Raw genomic sequence first — 20297 nt, forward strand, 5'->3', positions numbered from 1 at the left:
AGACTGCTTATTGTCAGGACCTCGTTGCCACACTCTCCCCCGGGGCAATCCCAGGACTCCACAGGCCCATATAAGGACTTCCCCCACGTTTTCGTAATTCATGGCTTCTTAAGCCCAGTCCACAGACTAGTAGGTGCCGTGAATTAGCTCTGTACAGCGTTGTTGTCAGTGTGTTCCACGCGTCTGCTCAGTGGGAAGCCTTCGGGTTTGCTTACGGCTTGTCTTGCCTTGTCCTTGCTTTGCCTTATCCATGGTTTTCTCTGTGTCTACTCGGTTAGCTTTCCACCATTGTTCCTAGCCCTTGCCTCCCCTGCCTTTAGTGTATCTTCCTGCTTCCCCGCCTCGTGATCCCTGATTTCTTTTGTTTTGCCCCAGCCAGTTCGAAGCTCAGCTTTGCCTTCTGTTTCTAGGTTTGCTGAAGCTCTGCTTCGAGTTATTGTTTCTGTGTTTATCCCCTGTCCTGTTGCACACCCAAGCTCTGCTTGTGGTTTTCTGTTTATCTTGTTTTCCTTGCCCCCTCCTGAGCGCTGCCCAGTTGCTTTGTTTTTTGTTTTTTTCCACCCTGTCCATGTTTAAGCCCCTCGGTCTCAAGCCCAGTATTCTCCCAGTCCTTGGTTTGATATTTTGCCCAGTCCTGTTTGGTTTGGTTCATCTTTCTGTCCTGTAGATTGCTGCACTCTTGTGTTATCCTGCCTTGGTTATGCTCCCTGTTTTGTGTTAACCCTGCCTTCTTTAATAAAGTCTTGCATTGTTCCATCCTTGCCAGTGTTTCCAGTTCCCTGCCACGCCAAGACAGCATGATGCGCTTATTAACTTCATAGACATTTTTAACATTTTGCAGTGTGTGTGTGTGTGTGTGGTCCCAAGTGAACCAATTGAATCAGATGTGCATACTACACCTCAGTAGAGATATACACAGCTTCTGCAGTAAGTCATTTTTCCAGAAGACCACAGAATATGACCAAAATGATGAGTGATGGCAGCATTGTGATGAATTAATGAGCAGTGATTAATAGATTTTGATAGGAAGTCAATTTGATACTTCACACAGAATGACAGAATTTATCTGTGATAAAGAAATAGAAGGCGAGCGAGACAGGCTGACCTTCATATTGTTGCGTATCTCCATTTATTTCAGTCTCTGGTTTTCTACAGCATTTGAGCTTATCAGCTGTCTTTTACATTAGGTGAAAATCAATGATGAATGGATCAGTGGACGCCCTCTCTCTACAGTCTCAAATCAAATCAGCTCATTCCAGATACTTTAAGTTGCACCCATTGCTGACACAGATGTGCAAATGCACACACCAAGAGCTTGTTTAACACCCGTAGAGAAGTATTGCCAACAGAATAGGACTCTCTGGAGCAGATAATCACAAACCTATTGGCACCGTGCCTAATGCCATGTGTGGGCTAGAGGAGTGTAATGCCCCCCAGCATGATGGAATTAATCTGGAATGATAGATGATGCTCCATCCAATACTTTTGGGATGAGTTGGGGAGTTGGGGATGAGGTGGTGAGGTGGTGATCATCCAACATCCTGACTTCACTAATGAGAGAGCGTTAGCAAGGCTGGTGGCGGCGCTGTAACAATGCTAATGTCGCGATAGTGATGTTTTCCCTGCAGTAGTGATGCTTGACGAGGCCAGTGGTTGCTGCAGTAGCTTGCTAGGCGAGATAACAGTGCTTTAAAAATGCTAAGACGCTGGGCTTGAGGGCCAGGAGGAGGAGTTCAGGGCGTGGTCCTTTTCCCAAAATTCTTTATCATAACTCCACTTTGTTCAGGGGTGCCCAATTTTTGCATATCACTGTATATATAATTTCCTATTTTGAGATTATTGTCAGAATATTATGAGACTTACATAGCTTATAGACATTTTTACTGGTTCTTTTTATCGTGTGAAATTGTCCTCCTGCCATTATCTCCTGAAACAATGCCTGGGTGAGGCCAGAGGTCACTGTAGTAGCGATGTTAGTAGTAGTGTTACTGCAGTAGTGTTACTGGGTGAGGCCGGCACTGTCACAGATGCAATGCTACCACCGCAGTTGCGACGCTGGCCGAACCTGACAGCTGACGAGGTAGCGATGCTAACTCTGCCTTAGGCAGTCCGATACAAATATTGAAAAATAAGGAATTGGTGTGTAATATAGAGATGAGCATATGGTTGAGAAGATGTACAGTACATCTCTTTACATTAACTTAGTTATTAGCTTCTTTGTTTCCTGCCTACTCCTACTTTCTGCATGAAAAGCAGAATGCTTTTTTTATAGTTTTTTTTATTGTGTTTTGTGTTTTATGATGATGTCAGAAGAGTGGAGCATTAGCAGGGGCCGATGCTGCCTTCTGTGTGTACAGTTCATGCATGTCCCCGAGGTGACAGACAGACTCTCCACCGGGCAAGGTCAGTCAGTGAGAGACACACAGACACACACACAAATAATACACAGGCATACCAGTCACCAGGACGGACAGAGAGATTCCTGTCCGTCTGATCTCCAAACAGTGCCCCAGCCTTTCCTCTGAGCCATTCAGACTTTGTTACGCCATGCAGCCATTGCCCTAATTTTTGTTGCGATGTTGCACTGTTTATCTTCAGTCTATTTACCACTAGCTCTTTTTTCCCTGAGCCCTGAATCATGCATCATTGTGTCAGACACAGTATTATTAGTGCATCTAAACATTTATGGCAGCGTGCATGTTCAGTACGAGTGACAAAGCAAGCTGCATGCAACATTAGTCAAGTGAAGCAGCTCGGCTGAATGCGCGAGTCTGTCTGATAGATGGGACAGCTGCTCTGTATTGTATGTGTTGTGTGTGTGAAGGCATTTGTGCACGTTGAGTCAGATGTGGCTGAAGCCAAAAGAGCAAATATGAGTATTATCATTTTATTATTTTTTGTGATTGGATGAGAAGAACAATGATCAGTGCTTAATTTATAAAAAAAATCAGCTTGTTTGGCTACAACCTTCCCAGCTTCCCCTGATTGATTTCAGTTCATTTGCACCATCACGGTATAAAATGACATCATTTTTAACACCTTGAATCTCCAAAACAGCAACTTTACAGAAGAAAAAACAACCTTCCACACTTTCAATGGAAGTCAGTGTGAAAGGCTTTTATTACAAGTCATTTTGGAGCACTTATATTGGTCCATTCACCATGAAATTTTTACACTATATAAATAGTATTTGCATAATATTGCATAATATCAAAGCGTGAAAAATGGCAAAATACAAGGAAATGCAAAGTTTTTACGTGGCAGTGATAGTATGTCATTTGTATACAGGTAATGGTGCAAATGAACTGAAATCATTAGACTACATACTACATGCGTTGTTGCTGCTTTTTAATATGTATTAAATTGCTGTAACAAACAGGCATACTTTGGTTAATTATTAAAAAAAAATGTAAGGGTGATTTTAAGAACAGTTAGTCAATCAGTCAGAAACACTGATGTATACTTAAGAGTAAATCATACATTTTGGACATTTTAACCAGTCCTCATCATATAAGACATTAAGACAATATAGTGGGACTATTGTCATCATTTCTGTGACTAAATTTGTCATATTTTTTAATTTGTTGCGTTTTGCATTAGTTTTCATATCAACAACACAAATCTTTTATCAGGTGCACTCTAATAACCTGTCTACATAAAACTATTACTAAAGACTTCCTCTACCCTCTATTTCAACTTTTCTTAGGTTGTGTTGTTTTTGTCACCTTTTTCGTTTTGTCTTCCGCTTTGGTGGTCTTTGCCTTTCTGCATGCGCTGGTCTGCGGCTGGAGTGAGACTGAACGAGGAGGGGGGAAAAAAAGACGTGTTGCCCCAGGCAGTAATTTGCCCTGAAATCTTGTATGAGCCACGGTGTCTCCAATAAACACTGTCGCTTCATGTTATGTTCAGGCCCTTGATACACTGACAAGACTAGTGATGTGTTTAATACGATAAATCATGGCTCCCGATCTGCGCGGGCTGCACTGCCAGCTCCCCTCCAGCTCAAGTCTGGGACAGCAGCTCCAGTTAGGGAGGGACTGGCACCCCTCTCTCTCTGTTCCCCTTCTCCTACTCCTTCCTAACCCCCCCTACTCTGCCAGGTCTCCAGATCGGAGGGCAAGGGCTGCTCCCTCCACTTTCCCTCTCTGTCTGTCTCGTACTCTTTCTGACCTGCCCGTCAATTTACACCATGGGTGTAAGCAGGCACTTATTTTTGGAATGTTAGAAGGAGTAAAGATGTATATTATTTATAAAGCATCTTCTTGAATAATATTACAATAAGTTGTTTAGAATCAAACCAAAATGCAAAGGAAAGAAATACTGAGTGAAATAAGAACACTGGGAGAGACTGGGAAGGGGCTTAAGTTGTAACGCTTTTTAAGTAGTAATTGCTCACCACTTTCAGCAAGCATGCCTTCATTCTCGGTCAACTCTTTTTTTTTTTTTTTTATAGCTACTGCTGTAGGAATGGTTGCTATAGTTACATTTATGTATTCATTGTTTTAAAAAACACATTTCAATACCAAAATAATCAAATATTCATGAATTATGAGTTTTTGTTGTATTTTTACCCAAAACAATCTGAATTTAATTTAATAAAAATCAAAGCACTGTGAGGTCAGATTTACATCCTAAAACATATTACTAACATTTATTTAGTTATTTAAAAAAATTCATTCACCAGTTTATAGTGTAAATTATTGGACAATAAGACCACTTTTAGTATACCATTGAGGCTCAACAACTTTCATTTATCATCTCAAAAAGGTGTAGTGATCAGTGCCCAGCTACCAACTTCACCAATTTACAGACACTTACCGTTTAATATGTTTATGACTGATTTCAGTTCATTTGCACCATCGCCAGTGTACAAATGCTGATACTCATTTCTGTATTTAGTATTTGGAAACCGATATTGTAGACTAAACTACAGTACACTCGATCTTTACATATAAACCCCATAAGTAGAAATCTATACTGTGTTTTTGAGAATTAATAAAGTGTTGCAAAACATAATAATAACCTTGTGCAACTTCGATATATTGGTATTTTCCTACATTCCTATTTGATGTGTTACAACTTCCCCAGCTTCCCCCAAAAAGTGTTCATATGTTTACAACTGATTTCAGTTCATTTGCATCATCACAGTTAAACAAGCAACATATCGTCGCTGTCTAATCTGGCAGTTATTCTTTATAAGATGTCGGAATGTTGTGATGAATGGACCAGTAGAAATGCTCCAAAATGACCTGAAATAAAACCTTTTTACATTGACTTCCATTGAAAGATAAGAAGTGTTCCTTCTCTTATAAAGCTTTGGAGATATGGAGATATTTTTGTGTAATAGTGATGATATAAATAATTGTTGCTGCCTACTGGATATATTGGAAAGTGTTGTAAATGATTATGCTTAATTACTAAGGGTGGTTTTAAGAACAATTACAGCAATTAGAGCAGCTATTTTGCCCTAACTCAAGCCGTCCATCCTCTTGGACCCTTACGCCATTTCATGGCAGTACAGTTTTCTTTTGTTTTCTTTATGACAGGTGTATTTCAGCTTCTGGCCATGTGATTGTGAGATTTACCTCAGTACGTGAGTTCAGGCCAGTATTATCTCACTTTCATCTCAGCCAGAACTCATCAGTCCCTCTCACGAGGGAGCTCAAAAAAGCTAAGAAGATTGCAGAGAATATACACACACACTCAGCAGCTACTTCACCAGCTTTTATTACGGCGCCCGCCTACTAGTGCCATACACTCTGCCCGCGCTAGCGTCTTGCCCTGATGGATCTTTTATCCGGAGAGAGTGTGCAGTTTTCAGAACACTCTTCCCGCAGTATTAGGCTAGTGTACACTTTCTTTGATGTTTGGTTTGGTGGAGCAAATATGAAGAGCTGAAGTAGTAGCTTAATTCCTGCGAGTAGAAGAGAAGGCATTTCTCTGCATTGAATCATAGGTAGCACTTTTAGGGCTTAACCCGGAGTTTCTTTAATGGCGCTGCTCAGCAGCTTAGGAGTCCGCCAAAGTCAAGACAAGTATGCTCGACTTTATATTCAAGTGACAAACGCTAATCAGCCACAGAACTTTGTTTATTGACCTTCTTTTAATGATACTTACCGTATTTTCAATAAGGGATTGTCTCTTAGGGAGGTCTAGCAAGGCTGCTTTCAATTTGCCAGCATTTCTATTGGATTTTTTTTTGGTCCCTGAAAGGTCAATATCTTTGAGCTGCTGATAAACGAGTTGTTGTTGACAGTATTCTCAAATGTAATGTTTTGTTGGGTTTTTTTTCTGCACTTGCAGAACTTCCTCTCTGTTTCAGATTAATTAGAAAAACAGCCTGTGGTCCAAAGGCAGCGTTTTGATTTATCTTCTCATTTCGCAATTGGTTAAATTGAGGTGGCCGTTTAGCAGGAAGAGGGGTTTGCTGTGTTGTTTTGCTGTTTGTGGAGTGAGATGGTAGCCTGAGGCTATGTCTGGCTGAGAATTAGAAGGTGATGCTCTCCCCTACTGAGTCAGACCACAGTAAGCAATATCTATATTTCTTCCTTTTTTATTGTCCTGTGGTCAATCTTCAGTCTCCTGAACTGTTTTTGAAAAGGTATCCAGAGACTATGAGGAGAATACAGGCGTGTCTAACTGGCATGGCCGTGGTGACCTCTTTTAGCTTAACATGACCACATGCAGACACAGCATCAGTCTGGAGGGGCTGGCTGTGGGTGGGCAACAACAAAGCGTAATAATCCTAAAAATAATTTTTGGTTTATTGGTTTATTCATTGGTTGAAGTATTATTTGCAGCTGTAAGTTAAGGCTGGACAACAGTGATGAGCTTTAATGTGCCCTGTATATACACTATATGTCCAAATCATCCCTTCTAATGAATGCATTCAGCTACTTTAAGCTGCACCCATTGCTGACACAGATGTGCAAATGCACACACACACATCTTGTCTAGTCCCTGTAGAAAAGCACTGCCGATAGAATAGGACTCTCTGGAGCGGATATAAAACATGAACCTATTGCCACCATAACTAATGCCAGGCATGGTCTAGAGGTGTATAAAGCCCCCCAGCATTAAGCTGTGGAGCAGTGATGGCTGGGGCTCTATCATGTACTTTTGGAAAACCTTGTATCTCTATTTTTGCCGATGATGTGAATCTGGCAGTTGTTCTTTACATTGTCCTAAAATTGATGATGGTCATAATGAATGGACCAATAAAAAGGCTCCAAAGTGAATTGGAAGAAAATCTTTTTACATGGACTTCCATGAAAAATTAAATAAAGTCTCTTTAAAGGTTTACGGTTTAAATTTTAAAGTTAAAGGTTTTGGGTGGCAGTGATGAAGTATTTTAACATGCCGGGATTGTAATGGTAATGCAAATGAAGAAATTAGCCTTTGTCAGTGTGTGTTTAAGGCCAAAAAAGGCAAAAAAGGGGGTGAGTGAAATAGATTTTTTTGGGCGCACTGCTTGACCGAGCGTAAAGCGTGATTAATTCAGCAGCTAGCATAGAGGAAGGGGCCAGAAGCTCTTTACAGGAAGGCTTGACCCACTTTCAGCATCACATGGTACATGGTGAAAAAAAGGGCCCTTAATAACCATGAGCGAGATACCAAATTTACATAGAATGAACCAGAATGAAAATAGAGGGGAAAAAAAGGTGGACGTATAGGACTGATGTTTAATTTGGCCTGTAATGAACCCTGACGCTGTGTAGTGGCTCTGCTTTCGTGTGCCCTCGCTCCCCTGCAGCAGTTCAGGTGGGTTCAAAGCAAAGAGCCGGTTTGGCTATGCAGCCGCCGTGTTTAGCCGGCCGCTTCACACAATCAGATGCAGGACTGATCTCTGAGTGTGTTTAAGTGCTCCGTTTATTTGTTTATTTTATGTTACCTTATGTTCCATATTCTCCAAATAGATCTCCAGCACTCCTAAGTAGAAAAAACAACCTGAAACCCTGATTTAATGAAACCATAATGACACAAGTGTGCTCATGAACTACAAACGGCTCCTCATTAAAATACTAGACATACACCAGGTGCTGTTTCCCAGGCCTGTTCTTCCTAAACCACATGTGATCTACAGTATTACACACTCGCAGGGCACTTCTAATTGTAATGCTGTGCTTTAATGCAAAGCCCACCTCCCTCATCCTTTACGTGCATGTGTTTAACAGAGCAATAATCAAGATTCAAGAAACACAACCTCGAGCGGTTCGGAGGAGGTGAACACAACAACACTGAAACCAATGTTTCCCATTAGATCTGCTCTTCAGTGCCAGCCTTGACGGCAAAGTTTGCCTCTAAAATCTCTATTTCAAAGAGAATTATCATCTAATCATGTTACACACACACAGTATAGCTACTCAAACAGATTTTATTTGGTAAAGCGGAGGCATTTGGCCAGAGCAGGCATCAAACCACTGTCTTTGGGGGGTATTAGCATTCCAGTCTGATATGTGGTGCTGCTCACTACGACACTTGGTAGTAAATTAATAAATAAATTAGTAAACACTCCACAAGACCTGCCTGATGTTTTGGAGATGACCCAGTTCTGACTCAGTCATCTAGCCATCACAGTGTGGCCCTTGGTCATGGTCAAAATGTCTCAGAATTTTACGCTTGACCAATTTTTTGGCTTTTAGCACCTTCATCACCTTCAGGAACTGACCGTTCACTTGCTGCCTAATATATGCCTTGACAGATGCCACTGTGTCTGTATGTGTCTGAAGGACGTTCACCCAGTAGATGAAGAATTATCCACTCCATTTGTTGTGTGAAATCTGTCACTCAAACAGTTAAACAGCACACAGATTCACAGCGTTTCCAGACCTGTCCAGGACGAATGCTGCCAATTCTGTATTCAACTTCATCCCCATGCCTGTGTAATAATTCTCTCCATTTTGGAAAAGCATTTCCAGTGTTGTTTTTTGTTGTGAGAATTTTAGGCAGGACTGTGTTTTATTGCCCACAGTAATGCAGGGAGCTTGCCAGCTTCCTCCATGTTGTTTAGCCAAACAGACAGTGATAGGGTAGAGTAATGAAGTGCTAGACAGTGTCTCATACAGACTGAGCATAGATCAGTGTAAATCCAGACAAAGAGACGGTCCAGGGCTCTGTGTTCAAACAGGTTTTCTAAGACATATAATACGCGTGTTGAGGTCTTGGCTAAAGTAATAATATTTTCATTATGTATGGCATATTTCACAGTTTTGAATTTGTAAGAAAAGCGAGAGTAAATCGACTGATGCTCCTTTAAGGGAAGGTGGAAAGGACCAGTTCCAGGGCGTATTTTCTTTTTTAATGTTCACAAACTGTTTAATGCTCTCACTAAATCAACTGGAAGCAGCACACCAGAGTAAGTAGCCCTGTAAAGCAGATTGAGTTTAGAACTCCCTCTTTCCCAGCGCCCACATCTTGTCGAATTCATAAAACTTCAGTCACAGTACACTAAACACACAAGCAAATGAAATTTGTAATAATGTCTTTGTTTTATTTGGGGACTTCTCGCGCCCCCACACTGTTATCGGAGGGGTTAGGGAGTGTGAGTGGAGGCTGCGACCTTTCTGGAAGCCGTGAAGCAGAGCAAACATGGTTTCATCAGAATCATTGAGGCTCACAGTGACTCAGAGCTTCCATTAATGCAGAGATGAACAATACATGCACAAGCATCTCCTCTACATACTGAAGCGAGCAGATGACTCAGTGAACGGGAGTTCAAGTGTTTCTGTTTCATTTCCTTCTCTCCACGCTTTCAGCAGAAGATCTAGCCTTCTGACTGCCGTCTTACGCAGTAAAGTCACAGTGGCTTACACTCTCAACAGGGGGTATGAGCACTAGGTGTGTGCAATGTAGCCATAATAAAATATTTTGATACTTGAAGTCATTTCTGCTATACAGTTATGTGAAAAAATGAGGACACCCCATGAAAACCTTTATCCTTAATAAATTTAAATATGTGGACATTTGATCTTCATTTTAATAGTATTGAGAGATGCAGGGAATATAACTAAACACATACAGAAGAAGAAGAAGACAAAAAAAGACATTTATAGAAATACGGTTTTCCTCTGAGAAAAAGTTTGGACACCACCCCATTTATTACTACTTAAATTGTCAGAATCAGGTGCAGCACATCAGCCGCTGATGAACATGGTTGGAGAGAATTCTGGAGGAGTCTGTCATTTTAAAACCTCAGACATTTAGTTTGGTTTGGTCTGGACGGTTGAAGGGAGTGGTATCGCGATGGTGAGATCCAGGGAGCTCCCTGAGGCCTTCAGAAAGAAGATTGTAGATGCCTGTAGATGCCATGTAGAATCTGGGAAGGAATGTAAAAAGATTCACGGTGATAAAAATAATTGATTTCCATCACAGTGTTCATTAAAACATCTCCAAAGTTCTCCTTGTGGGAGTCTAGTATTATCTATAGTTATTATCCAGCACCTGGTTTGGTAAATCAGCAGTTACGTCCATCGCCTCTCCACTCCACCACAGAATTTAGTGGCTGGGTGCCGGACGGGCGCAAGGTACCGACGCAGCACCGTAGCCGGGGAGAGCCGCTGCCTGACGCCCACCCGTATCCAGCCTACTGGCACAGCGCATAGCAGGCCACTCCCCCGGCCATGGCTCGAGCTTGATTGCAGACATCAGAACCTCAGATCTGTAAACCCTAAAGTCTGTAAAATCTGTAAAATCACAACCACAGTTTAAAGTAAAAGGCTAGAAAATGCAACTTCCCTGTCTAAAGGCTGTGTGCGTTGCCATGGTAATGTAGACAAATTTTGTTTTCAGTGATGGAGGGCTGTCAGTCACACACATTCGTTAGAATAGTTTAACATCACACAAAAAAAATCCAATATCTTAAATTGTGCTTTCAGGAGCTTTAATGCTAAGCTCTAGACTGGCTTTATATTGACTGTAACGAAGAAGCAGCATTAAGTGTTAGTGGGTACGGTCTGGACAATACGGTCATTGTTGGTCCAAAAACTGGTCCACTGATGTTGGATTGGTACTAGTTGTGAAAAACGTATTGTGACAACTTTTCATGCTACTTATTTATCATGTCCTGTAGCTCTTTATTAATTATGCCATCAGTCTGATATTCTGTCCAATCTATCCCCCTTTTACCTGCCACTTACAGCAAAGGGCCCCTACTGGTCAGAGCAGCCTCAGCGGGTTGATTTGTGGCCGTTTGCTCTGCAGCCTTCTTCCTCTTAGAGCGGATTAGGGATTTTTATGCAATCTGTACTCTGCAGGGAGATTGGTGGACAGCTGGCTGCAGATTTCATCTGTCCATCTCATTCTACCACTCTCTCTGATTCCCTCACTTTCACACACACAAACACACACACTTTTTTACTGTCATACTCTCATATGCACACACACACACATGCACCTTTATCTCCTACACACGTTTCTTGATCCCCTACACAGATTCAGGAGGAGGGGGACCTTAAACATACTATTTTTCTCCTGTTGTGCCTTCATCATCTTCCATCTGCAGGCTTCATCACGCACTCCCTCCACCCTCCCGCCCCCCTTCTGCCACTCCGTTCCCTTTCTGGACGTTCCACTGGAAGAGCTTAATGTTTCAATCTCTCAATCTCTGTTGGGCGACTGCTGATCTGGAGCTCACACGGATGTGTAAGGCATGAGAGAGGAGCAGGAGGGGTGGGGGCAGAGATAGACCTGCATCAGCACTGAGGGAGAAATAATGCTGGGTAGTCTGTCTCAATCTTGGGCTTTGTCATGTAGTACAGCAGTCATTCCAACTTTCCCACCACTGCTAACATCATACAGAAAAGCAGATAAGAGGGAATCCGTCTACTTACGTTTTATTACATTGCCATGTAGACGGAGCGCACTTAGGAATCAAAGAGAGAGATTCAACCAGTGTCTATTTTTCTAGTCATTTGAAAATCTAGTGGTGTAACAGGCAGTAGTTGGATCGTGCTCCGATTCAGTGGTCCGGTACGCATGTGGACCACAAGATTAAACATTCTGACGTGAGCTGTGTATCAAAATCAGCCCAACTCTCAATCCTGCTATCCGACTATAGAGTATTACCTGAGCCTCACCATGAGAATTTCTCTGCATAAGTGTCCTGACATTCTGTGCAAATGACAAATGAACCTTGACTTCACTCTGACCTTTCCTTCATTTACTTCTGTAATCTCCGGACATTTAAAAAAGCAATAAGAGAGAACGATGTGTGAGTTGTTTGTATTGTAATTGTAAGTATTTGAGGGTCTGAGTCAGTCATGTGTGTAAGTTTCAGATGCAGGGTGAAATAAGCGTTGTGCCTTGCTGAATGCTGCTCCAATAGGAAATGACCACTCCATGGTTTTATTCCCTGCGGTCACTGCGAGCGTTCTGAATCTCAGAATCACATTTAAGTGCAATGACTTTTTCTATCACAGAGCTGTTTTGGCATTGGGCAGTGATGTGTGAAATATTTAGATACATATTTACATTTATATATATAAATATATATATATATATATATATATATATATATATATATATACATATATTCATATGGTGAGGGCCCTGCTGTAGACTGATTTTAGACTGTAAGATTGTGACTTGAATTTATGAGAAGTGCTCCCTCTTGTGTTCATGGTTTGCATGTATAACATCAGCAGTGATCTCTCCTTTAAATACCTTTAACAGTAAGTACATGATGCAGTGTTCTGCTATTTGTCACATCACTTATCTCATGTTTATGTGTGTGTGTGTGTGTGTGTATGTGTGTGTGTGCACACTCCAGGTGACTGGTTGGCTGCCATACCATCTCTCTCTTCCTGCTCCTGGGGATTTCCTGTCACGTGATCATACTCCTGCTTCTCCTCCAATCCCAGTATGGAACCCAGCAAAGTGCAGTCAGAGGGCGGGCTCAATGTCACCCTCACCATCCGCCTTCTCATGCACGGAAAAGTAAGCTCACAAGGGACTGGAAATGGGAGGGGAGGGAATGAGAGAGCTCGCAGGTGAAAATGTGGAAAGAATAATTCATTTCCCATATAAATGTATTTATTACATATTATATATAAATAATAAATATATATACAAAAACATTAAAAATAAAAAATTAATTAATTAATATTAATATATGAATACATGGTAAAATATGGGTAAATATGTGTCAATACAGTGTTAGCACATTGTTATTTATAAATGAAAGGACACTTTTCTAGGTTTTCTTAATAATATGTCATTAATTGTTATGTAATTATAGGATAATGGTAACTAAATGGTGCAATAATGGCAGTTGTATTTTTAGAAAAATTTAATGTTCATTTGCTAGCTGTAATTAGAATAGCATTAGAAATAATAGTGGTTACAGTTTGGTAGCTGCATTAGATTAATGCCATTTAGTTTCACTCTCATTGTAACCTGTTACTGTGTTCCCATGCCGTACTGTACCTGACCATTTAATGGACCAATAGATACAAAACAAAGGAATATAGAAATATAGTATTTTACAGCTCTATTTCTACTGTATAGAACTATTTGACAGTTTAGCCATTACCTATAATGTTATAAAACTATATAGGCTTTTGTATATATGTAATATGCTGATTCAGCAGATATTATGCTGTAAAAGCATGATGAATTAAAGACCCTAACGTATCTGAAAAGGCCCAATCAGCATTCGCCACCACACACTCAGCTTTTACCCCCTATATAGAAACATAGAACATACACTGAAAATAAAAGTGTGAATTAGTGTGTGTGTAAAAATGTGTGTGTGTGTTTGTGTCTGATGTACAGACAAGCCTAACTTGATTCGGCTCAGATTATTCAGGCAAAAGACACTGTAAAGATAATTCCAGGGCAAATTAAACAGCTAATCTATCATGTTCTACTAACTGGTACATTGTGATCCAGGCATATTTATGAACTTTAATAACACTCTTTTTAATGATTATATTTCTGATTATGTAATACCATTGAATAACAAAGTTAGATGGGCAAGATTCCCAAAATCTCTTATAGACTTATTTGATGTCTTTTTCTCTTTATGTTTACCTCTACAGGAAGTTGGAAGTATCATTGGAAAGGTATGTTAAGCATAAACACTTGAGCCCATTAGTTTCCCAGCTCTAAATCTGTATTCTGACTGCATGGTAAAATTGCAATATATGGAAAAGGCAGGATGTGAGAACTCGTGTGTTTTAAATGTGTTTTTAAAAAGTTTTTAATTACAGTCAGTAATTCTGTTTTTTTTTTTGCTTTTCAGAAAGGGGAAACTGTGAAGAAGATGCGTGAGGAGGTGAGTAAACTCTCATTCTCTCTACCCTTCAGCGGTGACTGAGCTCGCATTGCAGGATTAGAACTACAATCAGTGGTTTTAGAGCGACACAGTAACACTCCTTTACAGGGGATTGTAAAATACAGAAGGAGGGAAAGGGGTGGATGTTGCCGTCTTACAACTTCCTACAGCAAGATAGAACTTTTGGGCCAGAAGAAATTGTCTGAAAGTAAAATTTACATAATATAGCCAGTCAGACAAGACATGTTTGGTGTCTGAATGTTGTGTTTTTATTTGTTCACTGTGGTAAAAAGCTATTTTTTAACTGTCCCTGTAAAACGCATTATGGAGAATTGCTATTTCTTGCTCCCCCTACAGTTTATAGATACAGAACCGTCAGTAAAGGTGAAGGAAGTATGTAGATTAACGCAGTAGTATAATATTAGATTATCAGATTTTACACAAATATAGTTACGCAGCGCTGCATAGTTCTCACGAGTCTTGCCCAGCCCACTTCACCAGAGTTACATTGTGCAGTTAGCAGCATCCCAAGCATGGAGTAGCACTGCTAGTCTCCTGATTACAGTCAGTGGAGCATCAACATGTTTCTAGGATGATATGTGAAGGTTAAAATGCTGCAGAATGTTGCTTTAAAAGATGGTATTTAAACCTTTCAATATTTTTGTATATTCTTTGTAGAGATTGAGGTTAAAATCTCAGTATTTACACTCACATAAGACTAATAAATCACCAGTAATTGCAAATATTTTAGGAATCAGCAGCTGACCTAAATGTTGCGTGTTTTACAGAGTGCTGCTCGCATTAACATCTCTGAGGGGAACTGTCCAGAGAGAATCGTCACCATCACAGGACCCACGGATGCCATTTTTAAGGCTTTCGCCATGATTGCCTACAAGTTTGAAGAGGTATACTTTATTCTCTCTCTTGCCCTTTTTCTTTTTTTCGTCTATAATACTGAAATAGCTGAGAAATGGCACAGCGCCTCATGATACTTGGTGGACCAAAGCCTGTCTATCTAGCTCAGTCTTTTTTTGCAGCACTGCATGAATGTGCTCAGAGCCAGGAGTTCCCTGAACTGCCAGTCAGAGAGAAATGAAATGACTCGCAACTGTTAGAGCTCAAATCAGCAATAACTGCAAGTGCCAGGCCAGTAACAGCTTACGGCTTCAAAATGGAAAGTAGCACAAGGCAGAGCCTGTTAAAAACCGTTGTAGTGTGTATAGAGAGTCAGTGTTGCTGGCGGTCCTGATCAGGGCTTTGACACACCCAGATTCCTCACTTCTGTTTTGTTTGTGTTGCATCTGCAGGATATAATCAACTCCATGAGTAACAGCCCGGCCACCAGCAAGCCTCCTGTCACCCTACGGCTGGTGGTCCCAGCCAGCCAATGTGGCTCTCTCATCGGGAAGGGAGGCTCCAAGATCAAAGAGATGAGAGAGGTACCGTGCCTGTTTTTGAACACACTGCTGTGAAGGCCACATCCACACTAATACGCTTTCAAACGGAAACGGTAGAGCTCAGAAATATTCCTCCTCCATGCTAACACAGCCTTTGCTGTTCCTTATTTGTAGTATTTTCTGCTACCAGCTGCAATATTTGTAGTAAAACATGGTCAAAATGGTCCATAGTATTGGGCCTCATTAACCCCTAAAACAGCATATGGCTTAAAAGTGTCGTTACCAGTTTACTGGTGCCTTTGCGCTTAAAGTACGGCTCGGCTTGACCCCCCATCCTTTAAAATCCACGGAAGACAAGCATCCAGGCTTTTTTCTGTCCTGGCATCGAAGTGGTGGAACAAACGCCCCCTGGATATCCTAAACGGCAGAGTTGCTTGCTGTCTTTGAACATCGACTGAAGACCCTCCTCTTCCAAGAGTACTTAGGCGTAGTGCAGTTTCAGGTATCATGGTCTCCATACTGATTTTTGTATTCAATAGTATCTAAGCTTAGAGGGATCTTTTGGCTCATAGTCTATGCAAACTAGTTAAGGGTATTTTCTGAGTAAACAGTGAAGCACTTTTGTAAGTCGCTCTGGATCAGAGAGTCTGTTAAATGCCTTGAATGGAAATGGAAATGTACAGAAGTGCCTGTAGTTAGTGAATAATACGCCTTAGTGTGTAATAAGCCTTTCTGTATTAAGGGGTTAATCAATATCTTTTTGTTTTTGAGAAAAGACCTAATAAAAAGTCTTTTTCATGTCTTATTCATGGTCTGATTTTTATAGTATATCGTTATTCACAGCTCTGCTCTCATAATCATGGATCCCACTGTCATTGTAAACTGAACAAATCCCAAATAAAAAATAAAAAAAAACACACTGGTGAATATCAGAATCTTTGTGAAACCTGTGGAAGCGGGTTTAAAGAAGAGATTTCTTCCTAATGGGAGCCAATGTGTCTTCTTTTCCAACATTATATTTTCAGTGTCCTTTTAAGACACAAAGACACAAAGACACTATAACAGTCACCCCTGAAAACTGAAAAGGTCCACTGTATTGTAACACAGCTCCATGGCAGACATTGTACTTTTTACTTCATCACACTTGTCTGACAGCTAAAAAAAAAGCCATAAATCAAAGTTTTACAACATTATGGGTCAAGAGGTTGGGTCAACACACATCTCCTCGATTTCCCTCAGTGGCGTTGTTGTCTGCTCGCAGTAGCTCTGCAAGGTGGCTGGAAGTCCCTGCTGTTTGTGAACTGTACGTGAGCAGAGATAGGGAAAGCAATGTGCCTCATGTTTATGTCCATCATCCTCCTCAAAGCCTTCAAAAGTCCGATTGAATTCAGTCACCTTGAGTGCCTTTGAATAGTCTGTGGAGTTAGCTAGGGGTTCTTTCACTTGGATGTGTGTGTGTGTGTGTGTGTAGTCAGTTGCATTGATTTTTGGCCAAGCATTGTGATGATACTGTGTGTTTGCTGAAAAATTACGGCATTCGTTATTCATTTTTGCAATTTGTAATTTTTTATCCATTGGAATTTGCCAGACAGCTTCAGGCACTCGCAGATGTAGAATACAAAGGAGGCTTTTCTAGAAGAATCACAATCGCAGTTCGTAGTCGATACACAGGCCAGGGTCAGTTCCAGAAAGCAGATGATAAGCAAAATAACAAACATCACGCGGAGCAAACAATCTAAAAGGGAAAAGGCACAAACGTAGTCAGAAACACAGGCGGGGTTTAAAGGGTTAAAGCCCAGTATCAATATCACAGGCAGACAAAAGGCAAAAAGGCAAAGTCGAAAGAACGCTCAGTAGATCACCAGAAGAGATGCAATACCTCGCAACTAGTCTATGCTAAAGCCCAGGCTTAAATACTACGCTAATAGAATTCCGGAGAACGTTAACGCCGATAGGAGTGTACGTGAAAAGTCATGAGACTTCCTGGAGGATTCTGGGAGTTTAAGTCCATTACAGCCTTATGGTGAGATGGCTGCATGGCAGTCACATGACCAGTCTGGATCTAGCGAGGCACTTGCTGTATTCTCGACTGCTAAGCGATGCTACTGCCTTTGGCTTTGGTCGCATAATTTGTTAGAGGCTTAAAAACTCCAAAGTAGTACAAAATAGTGTGGACGGCAGGTGTACACATAGCAAAAGTGATGCTTTTTAAACAAGAGTAATAATGTGGACTTAGCCTAAGACTGCGGTATGGTGGTATGTTGATTCGGTACATTTTCAGGGTTGTCACGTATGCTGGAGAATCTAGAACACCTGAAAATTCAGAGACATGATATCTCCTGGGAAATGAGAACATTGTTTGAAATGTCCTGGAAATCTGAAGATGTTAATACTCATTTAAGCTACTGGTCCTGTAGTTCTATCATGTGTACAGATACATTCTCACTCATTGTTTCTTCCAAAATCAAGAGTATTTTGGAGCATAGTGGGGTAAGGATGTTGGATGATCACCATCCCACCTCATCCCCAATTCTCCACCTTATCCCAAAAGTATTGGATGGAGCACCATCATTCCAAAAAGTATACAGTTCCACTGCTCCACAGCTCAATGCTGGGGGGCTTTATACCCCTCTAGCCCACCCCTGGCATCAGTCATGGGTTCATAATAGGTTCATGGTAATCTGCTCCAGAGAGTCCTGATACCCGGAGCTCGGCAAGCTGCTACTGTTGGGCCCTTGAGCAAGGCCCTTCATCCTCTCTGCTTCCCAGGCGCCACAGAAGTGGCTGCCCACCGCTCTGGGCATGTGCGCTCAGTGTCACTGCTGTGTGTTTGATCACTAGTGTGTATGTGTGTGTGTTTGTGTGTGTTTGTGTGTTCACTGCATGGATGGGTTAAAGGCGAAGGCCAAATTCCATAAGTGTAAGTAGCTGAATGCATTCATTATAAGGGGCGTCCACAAACATTTGAAAATATAGTATACATTACAGCAGCATCATATCTTACAATGTGTAATGCTATAAAATGATTCATATGTCACTCCTGATTATACAACTACATGTTATTAATAACCAGGATACTGCTTATCTCACTATGTGCATTACACATATTAGCACAGTCTGGCAGGTGTTTAATTGTGCATTCAATGTTTTCACCAGTTTGTTGCTATCTAGCATCAGTCAGCTATACTGAGTCTAGCTGCATGTCATGTGCTCCCAGTTTGGTGACAGTACAAGCCGTTACAGGTTTACACAGGGAATTTCTCGTTGAATGCACGTTACCATGTATTCTGATTTTTTAAACTCTTAGCATTATAAACATGCAGTCATCGAATATACACTCATGAGGAGTGTAGTTTTCATCCCTGCGTTTTCTTTTTTGAGGTAAAGAGCATGGGCTATTTTGAGAGGTATCGCCCTTGTTGCAGACTTGCTTGTATGTTATTATCGAGCTTTACACATTATGCATTATTACTATAATGTATTAATTAGGACTTTATTGATGAAAGTCTTGTTGAACCCTAAGCACATTGGATTGAGAGGCTTATAGTGTATAATAGAAAATGATACATGGGTTGTTGAGCTGACTATGTCTGTGTACTTGCACTGCATAATGTCCAGCCGCTGTTTATGCTTGTTGGTTTGCTGTTGTATGTTCAGTACTAAAGGCAGAACTATAATCCAACAATCAAACTAATTTATTTATAAATGTGATACATTTAAATTCAGCCAGCACATCTAAACAGACTTCTTGCAGATAGTTGTTTGACAATTTAATTAACTTAATTAAATAATCACTTTTGGATATGGCTCACTGAGAGCATCCAGCCAGGAGGGCCAAAAACTCTAGGATGTCATTAAAGAGCTCTCATTAGTAACCAGCTGTGTGGTGCATCACTTGTGAGTGCTTGTTTAGGTCTCACTGGTGACTGTGTCTTGTTTATTTGACACGTGTTGATTAAGTGTGTGGGGCTTTTTTGGGTATGTGTTCTTCATGTTGATGAGTGACAGTATGCCAGTTTAACCCTAGATGTCCGTTGTATGTTCAGTATGCGTCACATACTTGTGTAATTACATAATTAGTCAAGTCATTCTACAAAACAGGTGCATGTTTATGGATTTATTGTTTTCAGAAATCCACAACATAAAAGATGAATAGTTTTCTTCAAAGAATCCTTTCCAACTTGACCTGACAGATTCCAATCAACTAAAATATCATTTTTCTTTGCATAAATAGCATTTTAATATTTAACATTTTAATAAAAAGCATTTTTGCTTATAGCGCACACATCATCAAATCATGAAAACTTCTTGAATAAATAAATCTTATGTAAGAACACATATATGAACTTGAAATTAATAAAGGTTTGATTAAAAAAAAAAGTTTTGGTTTCGCAGATGTCATGTTGGTCAATATTGAGGAAATGACCATGTACTCATAAGAAAATGAGTAGAAATAGTATGTTTCTCATATATAATGTTACCACAAACATTTACATTACATTTATGGCATTTAGCAGACGCTCTTATCCAGAGCGACTTACAAAGTGCTTTGCTATTTACCCAAGAAAAGCCTTAGCTAGTTAGAATAGACCAATAATTTAAAGGATACCTCTAAGCTTAGACATTAC

At 40.6% G+C, this 20297-nt stretch overlaps 1 protein-coding gene across 10 annotated transcripts in view; it reads left to right on the forward strand.

Moving 5' to 3' along the window:
• The window catches only part of pcbp3 (poly(rC) binding protein 3), a 96698-nt gene that overhangs the window by 57563 nt on the left and 18838 nt on the right, over positions 1 to 20297 (forward strand). For all 10 annotated transcript variants that reach the window (XM_072685548.1, XM_072685549.1, XM_072685552.1 and 7 more), the window contains exons 5-9: positions 12767 to 12933; positions 14037 to 14060; positions 14240 to 14272; positions 15061 to 15177; positions 15580 to 15711. In XM_072685548.1, coding sequence (XP_072541649.1) covers positions 12859 to 12933; positions 14037 to 14060; positions 14240 to 14272; positions 15061 to 15177; positions 15580 to 15711 — 381 coding nt within the window. In that variant the 5' untranslated portion in view covers positions 12767 to 12858. The remainder of the gene's footprint in view (positions 1 to 12766; positions 12934 to 14036; positions 14061 to 14239; positions 14273 to 15060; positions 15178 to 15579; positions 15712 to 20297) is intronic.

Source organism: Salminus brasiliensis, chromosome 8 (genome assembly GCF_030463535.1).
Source record: "Salminus brasiliensis chromosome 8, fSalBra1.hap2, whole genome shotgun sequence".
NCBI lineage: Eukaryota > Metazoa > Chordata > Actinopteri > Characiformes > Bryconidae > Salminus > Salminus brasiliensis.